The sequence below is a fragment of the Lepidochelys kempii genome, chromosome 18 (assembly GCF_965140285.1).
Source record: "Lepidochelys kempii isolate rLepKem1 chromosome 18, rLepKem1.hap1, whole genome shotgun sequence".
Lineage (NCBI taxonomy): Eukaryota > Metazoa > Chordata > Testudines > Cheloniidae > Lepidochelys > Lepidochelys kempii.
The window spans coordinates 19898949-19919627 of record NC_136397.1 but is presented as its reverse complement, the minus strand read 5'-3'; the positions used below and the strand labels follow the sequence as shown (position 1 = coordinate 19919627).

The 20679-nt window shown below is 45.4% G+C and overlaps 1 protein-coding gene across 1 annotated transcript in view; it reads right to left on the bottom strand.

The window, feature by feature from the left end:
* Positions 1 to 20679, bottom strand: part of PLCH2 (phospholipase C eta 2) — a 318005-nt gene that overhangs the window by 87509 nt on the left and 209817 nt on the right. Inside the window, exons 3-5 of the mRNA XM_078849302.1 lie at positions 14288 to 14434; positions 8993 to 9236; positions 6605 to 6734 (exon numbers count right to left, since the gene is read on the bottom strand). Of these exons, the coding sequence (XP_078705428.1) occupies positions 6605 to 6734; positions 8993 to 9236; positions 14288 to 14434 (521 nt within the window). The remainder of the gene's footprint in view (positions 1 to 6604; positions 6735 to 8992; positions 9237 to 14287; positions 14435 to 20679) is intronic.

Here is a 20679-nt window from a genome sequence, read left to right as displayed (position 1 = left end):
AAAACTGAGGCACAAGGGGAATGGACCTGCCCAAGGTCAGCCAGCTGGCCAGTGACAGGGCCAGCAATAGAACGCAGATCTCCAGTGCCAGATCGTTTCCAAAGTGCTACCTTCTCCCTGCCTCCCCTCCTCATAGGCAAAAAAAAAAAAAAAAAAACAACTATAAAACTCAAGGCAAAAACCAAAAAAAAAAAAAAGTCTTTTCATTCCCAGTGGTGGGTCCATTAAGCAGCAATGCGTCCTGCAGTGCAGGGGGAGCGTGGTGCCTGTAACATCCGTTCAAGAGGAGCAGAATGAAGCCAGGCACTGAGCTAAGACAGTTACCAGCCAGAGTAACACATGCTCCTTGGAGATGGGCCTGGACTCCTTCCCTCCAGCTGGCCTGGGATTTCTAGGAAACTCTCCCTTAGCTGTGGGTAGCAGGGCAGCCACTAGAGGGTGACATGATTCCACAGGCCAGCATTTAATGGCCTTCTGTGGCTTGGATTAGGGTCAGAAACCCTACCACACCCCCTGAGGAACCCAGCACCCCCAGAGGTGCTACAGACTCTCGTAGTCCTTGCATTCTCTGAGCACGTGGATGCAAGTGTGTCAGGAATGCGGTGTAGGGAGGATGGGGAAAACCTTTAAGTTAATGTGCAGGGCTGGCCACAACCTAACTAGGTTACAAGTGTTTCCATGCAGTTCAAGCTAATTTCTTCGTTGACAGGTATCCCCAGACTTTGCACTAGTGCACAAGTTCCAGAACACACCTATTAAGTTTCCATTTGCACGTGAATTTTATTAATCTGAAACAGTGCCAATTGTTACAAAGGTCAGGGCTGTGATGGCCAAGCTGACCAGGGGAACAAAGTGCCCAAATCCCCAGGGCACCTTTGAAAAAAAGCCTCAGCCCAGAGTTTTAAAATCCCTCCTATTTTATTCATCCAAGACTTTATTCAGTAACACAGACTTGCTGGGTGTGTGAAGTTTATGGCTGAAAGACATCACTATAAGCAGCTCCTGCCCTGGTGTTTCCATCTTTTAGCTGTGAGTGGTTATCAGTGCAGCAATTTCTATACCTGCAGGGCACCAGAGACACTGAAGTTACAGGTATAGTATATGCCAGGGTAACCTGTATTTTGCAGTTGCTGGAGGGTTCTCAGCCTCTGCAATAGCTTCTCCGTCCCTCCCCCAGACCCTGCGCTGCTGCAAGCCACAGAGCCATTCTGTTTTCCATGCTCCAGCTGAGCACATCCTACCATTGTATATCCATAGAGGAATCTACATTGGACACAAGAGACAGCAGGGCAGGCTTTAGCATCAGCTGTCCGCAGGATGAAGAAAACACAGCAGAAAGAGTTGCAGGCTAAAAATATTTTCTGCCCGGAGGCACTGGAATAAATCTGCTACCACAGTCATGAGGCAGGGGAAGGAATCCAGAGGCATCTTCTTCTCTCCCCAGAATCAAGACAGATCATTTCCAAAGTGCCACCTTCCCCCTGCCTCCCCTTCTCATTTTCCTAAAAAACTCAAGGCAAAAACCAAAATCAAAGGCCAAAAAGTCTATCCACAAAGGCTGCTGGTGGCGGGTGTGAGGGTAGTGCTGCTTTCCAGTAAGCAAGAGATTAACTTTGCCTTTCTTTCCCTCCCCTGTTGCATGAGCAAGAGTGGAAGGAGAGGAATCCAGAATGGGTACTGAGGGCTGGGAAACCCAGCTGGGGACGGGTGTTTTTGTTCCGGCTGGGATCTCTGTAAAAAACGGATTGACTGACTTGATTTCTGCTGGTCACACCAGCAGCTACCCCACTGCCAAAGGAGCCACTCTGAGTGTAAACAATACAGGCAGCTCAGGATGGGACAGTAAGGGCTCTCCGTGAGTGACGATACCTATTCAGACAGGGTCTGCATTGCAAAGGAAAAATCTAGGCTGGACTCTTTCTTCTGAGCTCTGCTCCCGCCCTAGGGCAATGTTATGACTAGTTGTTATTGTTACTAGTAGTGAATCCATTTTCCTAGTGCCTTTCATTCAAGGATCTCAATGCACTGCCCAGACAGTGAATCCATGCACCACTTAAGCCCTGCAAATAGGATTGAAGCAGTGTCTAGCCCTCTGCACAGGGTTGCATGTCACCCACAGTGAAGTAAGAGGCTTGTCTACGGTCACGCAGCCGTGAGAGAACCCAAAAGCCCAAGTTACAGACATCCCTAGACAACATACCTGGGAACACCGGACTACAGAGATTGGCACTGCCTGCTCCTGAATGGTTACTGGAAGATCATTTGGGGGCTCCTCCCCACGGAGACGCAAAGCATCTGAGCTCAGTCAAACAAGGTCTCATGGCACAGTGACCACCACACTAGGATTTCAAAGGAATCTGGTAACAGTTCAAACCGTATTGTGCCTCAACTGCATTTCCCCTGACTGCAGCTTTGGAATGGTTTTTACCCAACTGATTACATATACAGATCCAAGGCAATTTAACACTGGCTATGACGCCCAGATTCCTTATTTGTCTCGCTACAGAGCGAGAGGAGAGGCCCACTATGTCAAGGCAGCCTCATTCCAGTCCTGTTGGACCAGCACAACCACAGAGAGTCCAGAAGTCTGGACAGAAAAACTCTTGGAAGATGAAGGGATGGACTTTGAGAGAAATCTTTCACCACTGAATCTTAAACCGGTTGCAGTCTGTACAAGAGCTGTACAAGTCTGCACAGGAGCTGGAGACACTACCTGGACAAATGGTAAAAGAGGAAGGATGGTCTTGTGGTTAGGGCACAGATCTAGAACTTGGGAGACCTCGGTTCAATTCCCTACCCTGCCACAGATTTTCCATGTGACCTTAGACAAGTGACTTGGTCTACCTCAGTTTCCCTATCTGTAAAATGAGGATAATAGCACTGCCCTACCCCACTGGAGTGTTGTGAGGGTAACAACATTAAAGACTGAGGTTCTCAGATACTACTGTAACGGGGGCCATGTAAGCATCTAAGATAAATTGATTTAGGCTGGATTTCGATGGAGCCCAAAATCTCAGATGGTCATTGGGAACTGGGTGCCGCGCTCCATTGAAATCCCACCATTTAGATTTTTTGAAAACATCCCTTCTCTCCAATCTCCAGCACATCATCAACAGCAAAGCCGCCTCTTTAAAATTCTGCTACTGTTGGCATGTTTCTGAGGCACATGGCATACAGCAAAGGCTGCCGTTGTTTGCCTACTATAAAAACACCGCATTGACTTCATTCACAGCAGGGTCCCATGCACAATCAGCTTTTTGATCATTGGTGTGGAGGCACAGATGTATCCTTAATCCTCTCCTATTCAATTAGACAATAAAGTGGGCCAAGGACAACAGCAGAACTAACTGCAAAGGAGCAGCTATCTGCATTGCAACAGACATGTATGCAGTGTTGTAGCTGTGTCAACATGACATATATGAGCGTCTGCACACCTGATACAACACTCCAACAAAAACAGAGATTGTAGCAGGTGTGATCAGAGGACACCAAGTCGGTGACTGGACTTCAGATCACCAGGTAGGTCAAGAAAGATTTCTCTGCAACAGTCATACATGCTTTGGCCATATCTAGCAATATTATCTTTGATGTCTGGCTGCCCCAACAGGAAACCCTGGTAAAGCAATTTAGCAGAAAGTTATCAAATATCGAGTAGGTTTAAATTTTTTTTAAAATTTTTTTTTTTGGCCAGTGAATGTCTTTGGATATAAAAGAACCAGACTTTACACTTCTCTGCAGAGAAGTCTATCACCAAACCAGACTTTAAGAAACAACGTTGCTGTATAAATGGGAGATATAACTTGTTAAGTTCTCCACTATGAAGGCTTCAGAGGACAGATCCTCAGCTGCTGTCAATGGGGCTAGGACAGTTACACCAGCTGAGGACTTGACCCCAGGACAGGATGTGATTCTAAAACACATGCACCTTACAAATGTCCTTCCTTGATCAGGGAACTTTTGGAGGAATCCTCTGCATCTTACCAGCAGCGTAGATTTTAAACAAAACATGCAAGACCCAGAGGTCAGCAACATCTCATTCTAATGAACAAAGATCTTACTGTAGTCAAGTTTCCTGACTGCTTTTGTTCTTCCAGCAGCCATCTGTTATGCGATGACTTTATTTAGGATGTAAGTTATGTTTTCTGTGAATGTCTTAGCATGATTTGCAAAAAGAAAAGGAGTACTTATGGCACCTTAGAGACTAACCAATTTATTTGAGCATAAGCTTTCGTGAGCTACAGCTCCGATGAAGTGAGCTGTAGCTCACGAAAGCTTATGCTCAAATAAATTGGTTAGTCTCTAAGGTGCCACAAGTACTCCTTTTCTTTTTGCAAATACAGACTAACACGGCTGCTACTCTGAAACCTGTTATTAGCATGATTTGAGGCTTTTTAAAGGAAATAATTATAATCAAGCTACAGCTTCCAAAATGGATTTGGTCCATATTCTACAAGACAGATTAGTACACAAGTACCGTGATGATGGTCAGAACAGGCACAGCCCAACAGAACTAGAGAGCAGATCTCAGATTCAGGGCTCCTGAAAAAACACTAATGCCACATCTTAAAAAAAAACAAACTTCTCTTCATTCACTATCATCCCTGGGGTGATGGCTCATGTCTAGTCTGAATTGTAATTAAAAACTAGCTTAATAGGTTCACCACCACACCGAGTAGCTGCCCATGTATACAGAATTCACCACCGAGGACCACAATTCAGCTCCTAAGGAGACTAACCCCTTCTCTCCCCATCTTGCACATACAAAAAGAGGGTCCCATTGGTGGGCTTCTGGGTTTACTGCCTGACAGCTTAAGGGCATATTTTCAACAGCAGGACAAAAATAGCAAGAATTTGGACAGCCAGTTATCCCCTGTATTAAGCCAATCACATTCTCAATCTCTCTTACTTACACACTCCCTCTCCCCGCAGACAATCAGTTCCTTTCACCTCACTCATTGCTCCCCTTAGCCGGAACATCTACAAGAGCGTTTTAGCCCAACTCAAGTGGACATTTAAACAGAGATCGACTCCAAGCCCAACCACAGAGAGAACTTTTCCTTCTCCACTAAGTAGGAGTGACGTATTCTGGGTGAAGCACTGAGCATATCGGAGGAGAAAGGTTGGGCACATCACCTGGCGTCCCATAATTTACCCACTACAAGCAGTGCATTTCACAAAGTGCTGTGCGAAAGGGAGCAGGCCAGTCATAATTACTCAGAGATTTGGCAGGAGGATTAAGACTTCATTTGAAAGAACAGTCAGAGCACTTTGAAGAGAGGAGGAAATGCCAAGAGAGATCCCTGGAGTCAAGAGGGAGATAATGTCTCAGCAACTCATGTGACCTAATTCTAGGCCAAACTTAAAGAAGAAGAGGCACAGTGAAAAGGGAGGAAAGGGAATCACAGAGAAGGAAGGTGAAGCCACAGCCCCACTGTTGCACACAGTAATCACCCCAAGCAGCTGTCTACAGAAATGCAATGACCTCCCTGTTTGCCAACAGCACCTGGCATCATGCGTGAGTCACTTCACCTTATTTAGCAACAGCACTTTGCTTGACCATTAAAAATTAGGACAATTAGGTTAGTGAAATGGGGATTTAGCTACAGATCAGGACAATGGAAACGTAGCCCCTTAGAGTGGGTCGCTTTCATAGTCCTAAATCCAGGTTGGACCTAAATCCAGGTTCTGCTATTTAACGTGTTTCTCAGTCAATCCATAGGATCTTTAAATTTGTATCTGCATTCGCCTCCCATAGTACTCCTTCGGAGTCATTTCTTCCTTTCAAACTTCGAAAAGGCTCCCCAGGTATTTGTAGAGCAATAGGTCTAGTAACAGAAATTACTTGGTAGCAGCTGGCTTTTGGATGAAGCACATGGTTTGCGAGCACAGTACACCTAGTCACCATCACCAAATGAGCAGTCCATTGCACATGGAAGAATGCCCATGTCACTTCACAGCTGGAAATGATGAAGGATAATCAAACCAATGGCCATAGAAGACCAGGTTTATAACAATACTGGTTAAATTTTGATACTCTGTGAGAGAAAGGGTATCACCCTACTCCATGAGTGGTCCTATTGAGTTCCTTACTTCTGGAGTTAGGGGAATCATAAAACTGGAAGGGACTTCAATAGGTCATCTAATCCAGTCCCCTGCAGTCATGGCAGGGGTAAGTATTATCTAGATCATCCCTGACAGGTGTTTGTTTAACCTGCTCCAAAAAACCTCCCATGATGGAGATTGAGATTCCTCCAGTGAGAAGGCATGGTTCAATGCAAATAAGGGTATCGGAATCCGGCCCCGAGCACAGGAGGGTAGGGCACGGAAGCTGACAGAGGCAGATGCGCTGTGCTTGTCCTTACACTGTAAAACTCCAGAAGCAACTTGGTGCAAGTATCTTTTCCTTTTGCAGCTAAGAATTTACTAACGACCCCTTTGTTTCCAAAGTTCTCTCCGACTTGCTGAAATGCACAATGCAGTATCCACTGAGGAAACGAAAAGGAATTTGCTAGCGAAGCATTTACTCTCTCTCCTGCCGTGTTGCACATTAGATCTCTGCAGCTCAGCCCTTTTTCCCTTAGAAATGATCATTCTCACGTCTTACCTTAAACATTTGCTTGACTTTCTGTCGGGGGAGGTTCACATTCAGTTTGTGCATCAGCTGGAGCACCTCGTTAATACTCAAACTGCCATCACCATTCTTATCGGCCTCATCAAAGGTTTGCTTCAACCACATTTAATTGGAGTTAAGGAAGGCAATGGAGCATCAAGGAACCTTACTGAACATTATTTAGGCCCAGTCTATACCTAAAACGTACGTGGACCTAATTCACACCCGGAGAGACGTAGTTAAGCTGCTCTGCGCCCCCAGTATAGACACCCCTAGGTAAATGGAAGTAGATACTTCCATTGACCACTAAAATCACCTTCTGTTGACCTAGCTACCCCCTCTCCAGGTGGTACATTTATTACAGTGGTGGAAAATCCCCCTCTCTCACTGCAGAAAGTGTCAACGCTGCAAGTGAACAGCGGCACAGCCGTAGCACTACAGACTAGTGGACTTTCTACTGAGGCTGTAAACCACACATAAAAATCAAAGAAACAGAGCTGAAAGGGATCTCAGGAGGTCATCAGGTCTGAGCCCCTGTGCTGAGGCAGGACCAACTAAACCTAGACTGTCCCAACAGGTGTCTGTCTAACCTGCTCTTAAAAACCTCCATTGACAGGGATTCCACAACTTCCCTTAGAAGCCTTTTCCAGAGCTCAACCACACTTATAGTTAGAAAGGTTTTCTTACTATCTAACCAAAGATAGCTTAACTAGAAAAACAATAAAAGCAGCTTTATTGCCCATGAACTAGATTTGTCACTGGGAACCCTGACAGCCTAAGCTGGATATAAAAACCCCCTAATCCAAAGGATGCAAATGCACGTCAGGTACTGTATACAAGCTTTTAACAGGTTCCCAGCACCTTTCCTGGCTGGTGCTTGTTAAACAGGTTATTGGTCCCCAAAAAAGCTGAAGTTCTTTGCAGCCTTCCTGAAGGCTGACAGTTTGTTACACACCTTGTTATGGTGCCTCTTTCCCAGGCCAGGATCTCAGACTGCTCGACCTAACGTTGCCTTGCAGCAGTTAGCTAAAGGGACCCCAATGCCCTTTTCTTCTCACCAGCACAAGAACATTCCCTGTACAAGGAAATAACAATAGGCGGCTACATGCAATAGCAGGGGACAGGCTTTCCTCTACAGAACAGGATCTAATAAGCAGCAAAGGCTTCCTACCTGCCAGAGTTAACATCAGAGATACCGTACAGTGGCCATTACCAAAGGGACAATATTTGGCAAGTCTACAATCTGTTTCCTATTCTAAATACAGGGAAAGAAAATGATGGCATCTCGGAGAAATCTCACTGTATGGGCACTGGCAGCAAATTCTGTCTTCCAGTGGTGACCACAGCAGATACCCTGCAATAGCCCAGCATAGCGGAGTGATCCAGGAATTGCAATAAGCAGAGAGTGATGGGGCCTTTAGCATCTCAGAAGCAGCCCCAAGCCAGGATCTCACTGCCTGATTTGGGGGTCTGATGTAGTTTTGTCCATGAATACAATTTTCTCCGGTCCCTGATGTTAAGATGTGGGGAGAGGATTTTGGTCTGCTTGCGCGTGCGCTTTAAATGATGCCTATTAAAATCCTGCTCATGTGAATCTCCTCAGCAGCAGCACCGGCTATATACCCACAGATACACAATGAGAAATGGCTTTAAGCTCTGAACAAATATAAACTTAGGGTTGAATTCTGCAACCTGCAGAGATAGATACGGCTGCACAGGGTCTAACTGAAGGCAGAATGTGGCCCTCTATTTTTTTAAAATTCCATTCTCCCTTCACCATATGCCTAGCACAAGCCTCTAATCCTAATGAAGGACTTTTGACATGCAAAGTGTCAGCTGTTGAGACTTTCCTGCAGGATGACAACCAGTGATAGGACACAGAACCCACCTTCTCCACCCCCCAGCCTCTCTCACTCATTTGCCCCTTATTCTCAGCCCAGAAGGCTGAAAACTACCCGCTAAGGGTATTGGCAAAGACACAAAGGGCAGGTAGGAGCCCATCTCCCACTGAACGTCAATGGGAGTCATGCACTTAATTTGTGCCTTTGAAAATATCCCCCTGGCTTTTTCAGGATGTGCGTGGGTGAGACACAGATAACAGGAGAGCGGGTGTGTGGGCTGGACTGGAGGAGGGGATCTAAATGGGAGCGCGCAGAAGTGGGAATCTGCTCTGGGATGAAATAGAGCATGGAACGCTGCACCCCATACTCGGTTGTGTAGGGCCCCATGGGAACAGGAACATATGATAGGACTTGTTGTGCAATCCTATGCCTCACACTTGCTGCCAGTGAAATAAAGCACTAAGGACAGCTCCACAAATTCCTTTAGGAGTGATACCGCCCCACCCTGCTAGGCACCCTCCCCCACAGCACAGAAGGATATTGGTCTCTGGTCCTCTGCCGTTTTGACAGGCTGTCTTCATCACTGATCCCTGCCATCAGGTACTTGAGCCCCGTGATCCAGGTGCGTGCCTCCTCCCCGCTGGAGGACACCAGGTCGAGAGACTCCATGTGGTCTCCATAATAGATGCTGAAGCAGCAGTTGGGGTCGAAGCTGCCATCGGCGTAGCGCTGGAAGATCTCCGACTGCTTCCCCTCGCACACCTCCTGCATGGAGTCAATGGAGACTAGAAGAACAAGAGAGGTGGGTGGCTCGTTAGAGATGGTCAGTGGAAGATCATTTGTGTTAGTTAGTTAGTTACAATCAGACTCTTGGAGGGAAAAGGGTCCTTTTTTTTGTCCTGGAAAAACAAATCACCCCCTTTATCCTCATTGCTGAGCATTATCACTTGGAGGATGACTTAATAAATGAAAGAGCTTTTCCATGGGGGGGGGGAAGGATTTGTAACAAAATGAGCCCAGACAAGCATCCAGATCTTATTTTAGTCTGAGAAGGTAAAGGAGCATGAGGTAATCTGCATATTAATACAACAGGATCTTATGATACACCGTTTAGTTTAGTATATAAAGTCTGCTGCAGTTTCCACGGTATGCATCCGATGAAGTGAGCTGTAGCTCACGAAAGCTCATGCTCAAATAAATTGGTTAGTCTCTAAGGTGCCACAAGTACTCCTTTTCTTTTTGCGAATACAGACTAACACAGCTGTTACTCTGAAACCGTTTAGTTTCTAGTACTCTCGTGCCTTTCCTTTAAGCTTTTGTAGCCTGTCTGCATTGACAATCAATTGTTAGTGACACTTTTCCACCATTCTTTGTGGCAATATTTGGTTTGCTATATTCTCCAGCTAGAAATAAAATCGAACACAGTTTGCATATTACAGTTGCTTCCCCACACACAACCCATTGTAAAGAGAGCCTACACATTGTCTATGGAAGAGTCAGAGGCACATGCAGCCAGCCAGCCCCCCATGTTCTCACCAGCATTTAGCACCAATGTCAATGGATTTTGTGCAGCAGGCAGTCAATATCCTAGGCCTCTAACACTGGAGAGGTGGGTAAAACTCTTTGCAGAATTCAGAGAAACACCTTAAAAACTAGTATTTCTTATGAGTCGTAGCCTCAGAATTCCCCCAGGAATGGTTGCTCTTAAAACTAGTTTCCCACACTGAGGCTGTGACAGTGCTAAAGAGCTGGCAGAGGTGTCCTACTGCCCCCATTTCTTCCCCTTTCTCCAAATCAGTTGGGTTCTAGCCACTTATACCTCGAACATGCCGTGAGGTTTGGAATGGATCAGCTAGAGCATTCAAAGTTATGTTACAGATACTACGCAGTGTTGTCTGTCTAATATCCTGGGACTGACACGCCTACGAGGTGGGGGAGGCAATATATTTTATCGGACCAACTCCTGTTGGTGAGAGACAAGCTTTCAAGCCACACAGAGGCTTGGTCTATACTACCAACTTATGGCAGTAAAACTAAATCGCTCAGGCATGCGGACAAGCCACACCCTTGAGTGACACAGTTATACTGACCCAATTCCCGGTGTAGAGAGCATTAGGTCAGCAGGAGGGTTTCACCTCCCCAAGAAGCAGGGCCTACGCCGAAGGGAGAAGCTCTCCCATCCACGCAGTAGTGTCTTCACTGAGTGCTACAGTGGCGCAGCTCCACCGGTTCAGCTGCAGCGCTGTAAGCGCAGACAAGCCCAGAGCTCTTCTTCAGGTCTCGGAAAGGTATTCCCAGCGTCACAGGAAAATGCAACTACTGAACAATCTGTTCCCCCTTGCATTTTGCCATGACACTGGGAGCACCTTTCCCAGACCCCAAGAAGAGCGCTGTGTGGCTCGAAAGCTTGTATCTCTCGCCAACAGAAGTTTGTCCAAGTAAAGATATTACCTCACCCACCTTGTCTCTCTAATATTATAGATAGAGAAATGCCGCTGAGTTGGGTTTAAGGCATTTGCAAGCTCAGCCAACAAGGGACATTAGGCACATCCTAGTCTGTTGTGAAGCATCCTGTAAATCTTCTTGGCTAGGATGAAACACAGTATCAGTAGAACAGCTATAATTATGATAGTTGAGGGCTCTAAGCACTGAGATCCATTGTGCTAGGCACTGTACATACACAGTGAGATGGTCTCTGCACCGAGAAGCTTCTGATCTAAATAGACAACACAGGCAAAGAGAGACAAAACAGAGGAACAGAGAGGTGAAGTAACTTGCCCCAGGTCACACAATAGTTCAGTGGCAGAGCCAGGATCAGAACCCAGGTACCCTGACTCTGAAACAATCCACTGAACCACCTAGTGTCATTTACTCAGGAATGAATTCTTGCCTTTGCAGGACTTGATCCAACTAATCGTTCACATTTCTAGCTACCAGGTTCCTTCCTACATCTAGGTTTGGGAGTAAATTACCAAGATATTGGTAATGTTTGTCAACCCCCATTCCTCTTCCCCTTGAATATACAAATCTTAAAATGCTATAGAGTGCCCTTACGTTTAATGAAACGGTGTCTAGTATCCACATGCACTCAGAGCCAGCACATCCGATAATTATTTGAATAATTTGTTTCCCTTCTAAAGATCCTAGATCCTGAGTGTCAAGAAGAGAAATTTTAACAATAAAATAAACCCCAGCACAGAATTTAATTTTGCAGATTACAGTGTCCTCCTGAGATTACAAGAAGCATGGCTCTCCCTAGAAGCAGACAGCTGTTTGCTATGGTATGTGTACTGGGCAGCTACAGAGGATATATTACCCAGATCTACACGTGCCAGAAGTTTAAAAGATTTAAAAAAGGAAAAGTGTTGCAGCAGGGCCAAAATCCAAACTGCACCATTAACTGTTTCTAGGGGGGAAGCAGTTAGCTCAAAGCGGACGGGAGGAAAACATTTAAAATCCAACACAGACTCCAGACCCTGGCAGATTTTCTTCATATGAAATTAAACGAAGCAGAAACCAGTGAATTTGTGTTGTGTTACATCACTGCCCTCTGGGCTTACTGTTATTTAGCAAGGGGGTATGGGACAGTCACAGACACACAGAGCTCAAATAGCACTAGTCAAAGCAAATGTCAAAAGAGGAAATGCAAAAAGACTTAACCTCCGGTTTATGAGCCCTCTGTGCTGATGGCACAACTCACACCAAGGATAATGTCAACGCCAAGCCCAGCCTTTAATAGTCTAGAGCAGTCGATTTACGTGCAGTCATTTTATAGAACGGGGCAAAAATTTAACACTTTGGACATTATCAAGGTGGCTTGGTATGCTAGTGCTTCTAGCTTTACTGTGCCACTCAACGCAAATTAAAAAAGCCTGATCAAGGAGACACAGACTTTGAAAAAAACTATTTCCTAAATGTCTTTAACGTAATGGTAGCTGGTTAAACTAATCCGTTACAGCTTAGTCGGAGAAGATGTGCATGTTATTAATTATTATTAGGGTTAGTATCTTTGCTTAAACAACCAGCCAAGTAATTCTAACTCACATACTTGAAGGAATTTTTAGGTCTTCTGCATGCAGTTTAAAAAGCTGGTTCTGAATAATGCAACAGGAGGCAAAAGGAAAAGTCTAGAGCTAGATTTCAGTAGAGGTTTAAGTTCACTATTCAATATTCGTTCCTGTGCATTATTATTCATCTGTATTTCAGTAGAATCAAGAGGCTCCAACTGCGATTGGTGCCACATTGTGCTAGGCACCCTATGAACATGCTAGCGGGGGACAACCTCTGCCCTGAAGAGTTTAGGGTCAACACTGGAAAAGGGTCACATTTTCAAAGGGCTCCTCAAGCTCCCATTGTAGTCACCCAGGGATGCTGGGCACTTTTGAACAATCTATGCTAAAACAGACAAAGGAGGGATTATTATCCCATTTCACAGATGGGAAACTGAGACACAGAGAGATTAAATGACTTGTCAGAAGTCACAACGCAGTTTATTGTAGAGCCAGGAATTGAATCGAGATCTTCCAAGTCCTAATCTACTATGTCCCTAACCACTATGCCAGCACCCCTCTCAGATTGCACCTGTGCATCTTTACATACCAACAAACAGGTCACAAGCAGAGATGCAGATTGTGCCAACATTTACATTCATATTTGTAGTTTTGAAAGGGGAAACAATAAGATTAATTTGGTCCCCAAGATCTCAGTCTCCCTGATCCTCCCCTCAACATGATGGTTGTCAGACACCTCTCTGCAGCATTTCCTTGCCAGCACAGTTTCACACATCTTGTTAAACAAATAATTGAAGGCCCTGTTTTAGTGCAGGTTACAACTCGTGTCTGTGAAGCAATCATTGCTTTTCAATCATGTATATGTTCATTGGAGTGGATCAGCCACCATCTGGTGAAAAAAGACACTGAAAAAAACACACACACACATGCACACACATTTGGGGAAAATATTACAAAGCGGCCCCAGTTAAAGAACAAAAGTCCTGACAGGTAAAAACCCTTACCCTTAGGCCACTGGGAGATGGGGTGGGGCTCCCAAACTTCATCCGTCTTGTCGATTTCATTGCAAGCCCCTTGTGGCAGGGAGCCTTTCACTATCTTTTTCTCCAGCATCTAGCACAATGGAGCCCCGATTTCAGTGGGGGGCTCTCAGGATGACTAATACAACACAACATGTAGCTGAATGCAGAGACATATCAGCTCTTGGAGCCAGAATATGCAGCATGATCTGCAAGGGCAGATCCCTGTGTCTAAATGGATCCTGATTGACTCTAATGGGGTTTTGTCCACATAGACCTGGTTGCAGGATTGGGGGTCTTTATTTGCAACCAATAATCATTACCCTTCTGGTGCACGATAAACCCTACCAGAGCTCCCTCAACCCATCAGACAACTGGTCCACGTGACCTCGGATCTTGTCTCCAGCAATGATCACTAGCAGGTGCTTCAGAGGAACATTGCCTTAACCATAAATACAGCTAGCTAGCTGTGCCACATGGGATATGGATGTGGAGGGGAGGAAATATCCCTTCCTTCTCCCACAGACATTTCTAGGGAAGACCCAAATGTCAAACTGCAGACTCTCCTAAATCTGGGGTTATTCACATAGGATTTGCTTGGAGCTCATCTCCAAGTCTGTGGGGTTATTTTAGCCCTCAACTAGCAGATGTGTTATTAACATTCATACAAGTCAGGCACAGTCCTGCCAATCCAGCAACAGCTTTTGCCTTGGTCATCTTCCATGTTACCGAACCCCTCATGTCGGCTGCTCAGTGCCAACGCAAACCTCTCATTCTCAGTAGAAAGACCCGGTGGCCGGCACTTACTTTTGGCTTTCTCATTCTTTCGCGACGGTCTCCAGCGAATACACGACTTGTGCTCATCGAGGTAATAAAACCGGACTAGCCCTTTGGAACTGCCCCGGAGTTTGATCATCTGGGTACCAGCTTGCATGCAGCTCATACATCTTTCCACTGGAGAGAGAAATAAAGGACAGCCTGAGTTAGACACAAGACTGAAATTCTTCAAAATTCTGAAAGGCACAACGTGCAGTTAGGCACTCAACTGCCCCAGGAAGTCAAAGGGGGAGGTTCTTTAGCCTCAGTAGCACAAGAAGTCAGACCAGATGATCACAGGGGTCCCTTCTCGCTGACAGCTCCCAGCCGTGCCTTTGAAAAGCTCCACCTCCACATCTAAGGTGGAATCCACACTAGCACAGGAGGTCAGCACAAGAACTAGGCACCACTTAAGCTGGACTTTTATGATGTCTAGGCCTCCTGCTGACCCTCTGCATGGCGGGGGAATTTCAACCTTTAGGTCAAATGATCAGCAGATGTAAAACTGGCATAACTGTTACCATCAGTGGAGCTACACAGATTTACACCGACCAGCTGAGAGCTGACCTTTAAACTTCCAACTGCCTCTTTAACAAAAAGATAACACTTTCCCCTCCTCCCCACCATTTCTCACTACAAAGTCAGAAGTTTTGGGCAGCAGCATCCCCAGTTAGAAATAAATTTGCTTCCTGGGAAGTGGCTGAATTAGCATCCTGCCTACCCGGAGCCCAATTAACTAAAAGGAAAAAAAATTAATTACCCAACTTGGCCACTCAGAATATAGCAAATATTCTGGAACCTGATAAATAATTCACAAAAGTCCTTAGTGTACAAATTGCTTTAGAACTAAAAACCATTTTTTCACTATAGAGGGGAGGCATTAAAAATTAACAGCACAAAGGTTATTAGAAACACACACTGGATTCAATTCATTTATTTATTTTTTAAAAGGGCCATCTGCTAAGACGAAGGCAGCCTCAGAGGCTACATTCTTATAAAATAGTCTGCAGTTATCTTCTGTGTAATGCTAAGTGCCTTGTACGATAGCCAGAGAGACGCAGAGCTGAACAAAGCATTCCAAAACAATTCCCTCCATCTCCCTAAATGTTCTGTTCTTCAAAGAAGCAACAAACCAACTTTGCACCATTGCTACCTCCTGCATCCCATCATTAGGAACTGAGCAGCGGAAGCCGTGAGTCAGTTTGATGCTCAAGTGACTATTACTAGAGCTTGGTAATTGTTTGCTGCTCACCACAGTATCAATACTCATGCTCATTCTCCTTATGCATCATATACTTCTGTAAGATTTAAAAAAAAAAAAAACCCAACATGCATCACTCTGTGCACTGCTGTGAGTTAGATGCCAATATTCTCAGGCTCATTTCATGTTAATGGGCCATCTGAGCCCAATGTTAAGGTAAGTTCGTAGATAAAAATGAAACAGATTTATTAATAAAAACCAGCAATACGAAGCAGTGGCTAAGTCTGCAATGGAGGGAGTTTCTAATGTGCCAGCTTCAGGGTTAATACTTTAAAAAAAATTTTTTTTTGAAGATAAATACGCAGTTGCCTTTCTTTGAATGCTCTGGTTATGGCTCCGAGCTCTGAACTCCAGCAGACAATAAAGCACTCCCATCTGCTGCTGAACTATTCAAGAGAGGATCATTAAACTTGGTCTGCTTACAGCTGTGACAGTCGGATAGCAAAAAGCAGCACAAGCTGGCTTCTCTGAGAATATTTAATCAAGTTCAAGGTGCTCAATGGCCTGGGCACAAGGTATCTAAAAGATCAACTAAAGCTCCAGGATGAAGATTGTGGTTGACAGCTCCGCTCCTCAAGCACACTGGAACTTTCTACCATTAGGGTAAATAAAGTTCATCTGTGCAGGAGACAGAGCTTTCTTGGGAGCCAGCCCAAGACTGTAGCCTGAACTGCCCCAGGGACTAAGGATCCAAACCGGTCCGCCTTCTATTCAGTGCCATGCACACTTCCTTGACCTGCCTTCTCTAACAAACAGAGGAAGTGAGCTGTAGCTCACGAAAGCTCATGCTCAAATAAACTGGTTAGTCTCTAAGGTGCCACAAGTACTCCTTTTCTTAGAGCAAGGTGTGTAATATATATTTTAAAAAAATCCAAACCATAAATAACAAAAAAAAACCCCCTCAACTACACACTCTCCTCCTAAGGAGAGAACAAAACACAGGCCAGATGTTAGCCGTGTTGCTTGATGCCCTGACTGGAAGGCACTCAGATACTACAGTGATGAGCACCTATACAGAATAGAAAACAAAGGTGGCAGTACAAGAAAAGCAGTAAGAAAAACCACCCATCCCCCCCGTCTGTTTTCATATGGATTTGAAAAATAGGAGTTCATGGAACACTTTATTAAAATGTTGACTGAATACTGAGTACTGCTCAAGGCCCAGAGTGAAGACAGTCCTTGCCCAAAAAGCACTTGAAGTCTAGAACCCAGATCGGGCAAACGCTTACACAAATTAGTCAACTTTTAGCACATGAGCAGTCCCCGTAAAACGCCTTGTGTTGTTTAGGTATTTGCAAGATTGGAGCCTAAAGTCTAGTGGTCCAATACTATTTAATATAGTCATTAAAGCTTAGGAGACAAACACTTATCCATCCCACCCTGACATCTGCAGATTGTGGTAGAAGAGAAACCACATCTGAGAACCATGGTGATAAGTGGAGTAGAACAGAACCACCCCTAGGTTTGCAAAACTAAAACTGTTCCCAAATGTTGGCATGTCTCAGGTAAACTCATTCCCATAATTTAGAGCAAGATCAGGAGAAAACATGAAGCTGTTAGAAGTTTCTTGCATAAAATGCATGGAAGTTCAGAGGCAAGATTGATTTGCAGTCCTTAACTTGTCTGGTAGCACACCAGGGTACTCCAATGTGCACTGCACTTTGTAGCAAAGTTTGTAAAGAAGAAAGAAATGAGAAATATTTTGGTGTGATTTGAAAGGAGAATAAATAAATAAAATAAAAGAATAAGAAAGAAAAGAATCTGGAACAAGCTTAATGTGAATTTATCAGCAATATTCTTTCGGAAATTCCTTTTTGTCTGTTTGAGAAGCAATGGAACAAAGATATGATTCTTTCCAAGTTAAGAAAAATCTTCAAATGTTGCACCCAATGCACAAGTAAAGACACCTGTATCCGTTTAACACCCAGACCATCCAGTGTCACAGAGGCGTTTCTTGTGCAACACTTTTATTTGTTATTCATGGAGTGGATTTTCAGAGGCACAAAAGACAGCGTGTATGGTAACCCCCATTGTTTCATGTTCTCTATGTATATAAATCTCCCCACTGTCTTTTCCACTGAATGTATCCGATGAAGTGAGCTGTAGCTCACGAAAGCTTATGCTCTAACAAATTTGTTAGTCTCTAAGGTGCCACAAGTCCTCCTTTTCTTTTTGCGAATACAGACTAACACGGCTGCTACTCTGAAAAAAGACAGCTAGGCACTTAACTGCTATTGAAAGTCAATCTGAGCAGGAGCCTAACTGCTCTTGTGTATTTGAATATCTATTCCCCCAGTCGGCTGGATTGGTGCAGGAGCTCCAGTAATAAGAGTTTCGCTCAATGGCCATGTTTTGACTTTGACTCAAAAGAAGCCAAGATTCAAAGGAGGGCAGGGGGAGCAAGGCTCTTTTAGGTTAGACCAGTGGTCCCCAACCTTTCTGTGGGAATAGCACATTCCTATTCCCAGAAGGCTGTGGAGGGCGCCACACATGCCGCCGACAAGCATTTCGGCGGTGCAGCATCCTGCGGGTGCACACAACTGCAAATTCCTACTAACGTGGAAAGAAGGCAGCCCTGGGGAGGTTTGGGGGTGGTGGTGGTAGAGAGAGCAGAGGAATTTCTGGGGTAGGGTGGGGAGCCCAAACATACATTACACTCCTTTCTTAGGCACCTCCTAAGGTCTGGAAGAGCTCCTTCCCCTAGAGGAGATGTGGCAGCTCTATGGAAAGGAGCTCCATGGTGGTATTTATACCAAGGAAAGTTACAGGTAGAAAAATCTTAATGTACGAGAACAGTCATGAGAAGGTGGATAAATATTCCTATGAGCTCAGAGCTCAGCTACCTTCCTTAACTGTTCATTTCTGCCCTTTCACTAAACCCCCGCAGCACCTTCCTGCAAACGCTAATTCAGCTTCACAATACTCTTGTGATACAGGGATGCAGCCCTACTTTACAGATTGAGAAACCCAGGTAGAGAAAATATAAATATAAATCTCCCCACTGTAACACTGTAACTTTTCTTACTGCTTTCAGTGAGGGGGGGGGCAGGGGAAGAGACTGCCTGTACTGGATGCAAGGTAGCAGAGGGGAGGGAGCAGTTGGGTATCTTCACACCTGGGCTCAGATTTTTCTCAGAACATTCAGAAACACAGCTTGGCCCGGTTCCAGGGTGCATCATGCAGCTTTGCTAGCACAGCCAGGCTCCCTAGGAAGGTCAGAAGCCCAGCCGCTCACAGCTCTGCTGAACTTTTCAGCCCAGTTTTGTTAACAGAGTCTGACTTGGAAACCTACAAAGTGCATGTTTTCTGCATCCTGCATGACAACGGCTCATCTTTTCGCTGCAGGGGGTGGCGGAGACAGAGAGAGCACCTGCTTAACGAGAGTCTCATTTCCCTTTCAGGGATCTCCAAGTATGTGACATTTGCCAGCCCGAAGCAGCCCCTGCATGGTCTAAAGCGCACCCCAGCTGTACACGGCTGCAGTCTCATTGCCCTCAGCGACATTAGTCCCAGTTTACACGGGGGAGGAGGAACGAGGCCCACATACAATTTAGACCCCGGTATCCTACTTCAGCTCTGAGAATTCTGTTCCATTGAAGGGCCACAGAACTGGAGGACATATTAAAAAGCCAACCCACTAGCGGCACTAAAGGCTTCCTGGGAGCTAGTCCTTTCCCTGGCAACTCACCTTAGAGTGCTCAGTGTAAGGTGCCTTGCATTCCACTCACTCTTACCCTGCAGAAATTCACCCCTGAGTTCTGTTACTACAGAAACGTGAGGATCTGCCACTGGCTCCAGAGTGGGCTTTTGCCACTAGCAGCAGACGCCCCTATGCTGATGGGTGAGCAGTCATAGCTATGCCTGTTTCTTTTAAATTACCCCTGTGATCAAGAGCGATTGAGGCTCTGCACACAAATGGAAGTGGAGGACAGATGTTCTGCAAATGCTTTTCTTTGCAGCATTCGGGGAGAGAGGGAAAATCTCTTTTTACACAATGCATGGGCTGCTGTTCACTGGGTTGACTCCATTTCAGACAGAGAGCAGGCTATTGTGTTGCAGTGACTGGTACAGTCAGTCGGCAGAGCCAAGGAGACTCACTTATGTCACAGCTGCACCAGGCACAGAGGGCTGCCTTGATAGCAATTTGCACACTTGATTCCAGGACCCAGCTCAATAATTGCCTTTCTCAGACTTCTTCAGCTTCCCTCTACCTGGTTTCTCTTTGTACTCCTGCCTCTCTGTTGCCTCAGTGCTGGATAAACAGGTCTCCTTTGTCCCTGCACACTGTCTCGTCACCCTTGGTGCAAGAGCCTTCTCCTCTGAAGTTCTTGCCTGCATTGACTCACGTCTCATTTCAATTCTCAGCTGAACCCCATTTCTCCTCCCCCGGGCAGACAGCCCTTAAAACATCAGGGAGAGGGGAACTGAGTTACTGGCTACTTAAACCTGCAAGTGGAGGGATGGGCAGTGTTTGTACATATGGTACTATACAAAGCAGAGTGTATTGGAATGTTTCCATTATTAAAGCGCACAATCATTAACAAAGAGGTTAATGCGAAAAGAGACACTGGAAACGCTGCAAAAATTAAAAAGCTTAATTTACGGGCAACCTGTTGCTTCTGCAGTTGCTCCTCTGGACTGGAACTATAAGGCTAGGACTGTAACAGAGTTTAAAAGAGAACTGGATAAATTCATGGAGGTTAAGTCCGTTAATGGCTATTAGCCAGGATAGGTAAGGAATGGTGTCCCTAGCCTCTGTTTGTCAGAGGGTGGAGATGGATGGCAGGAGACAGATCACTTGATCATTACCTGTTAGGTTCACTCCCTCAGGGACACCTGGCATTGGCCACTGTCAGTAGACAGGATACTAGGCTGGATGGACCTTTGGCCATTCTTATGCTCTTATGTTATGTTAACATCCATTCAACCCACCTACAGGCGGGGGTGCTGCCGAAGCACTGTGCTCCACTCACGACGGTGGTTCTGGCCAGAGTAGAAGCAGCTAGCTCTGATCAGTTTTCAAGCAAGCCCCAACCCAGGCTTCCTTTTAAGAAGTAGATCTTTGAACGGTGTAAGTAATAGAAGGCTCTGTAGGCAAACCCCTTTTCTACAGAGTCTCAGT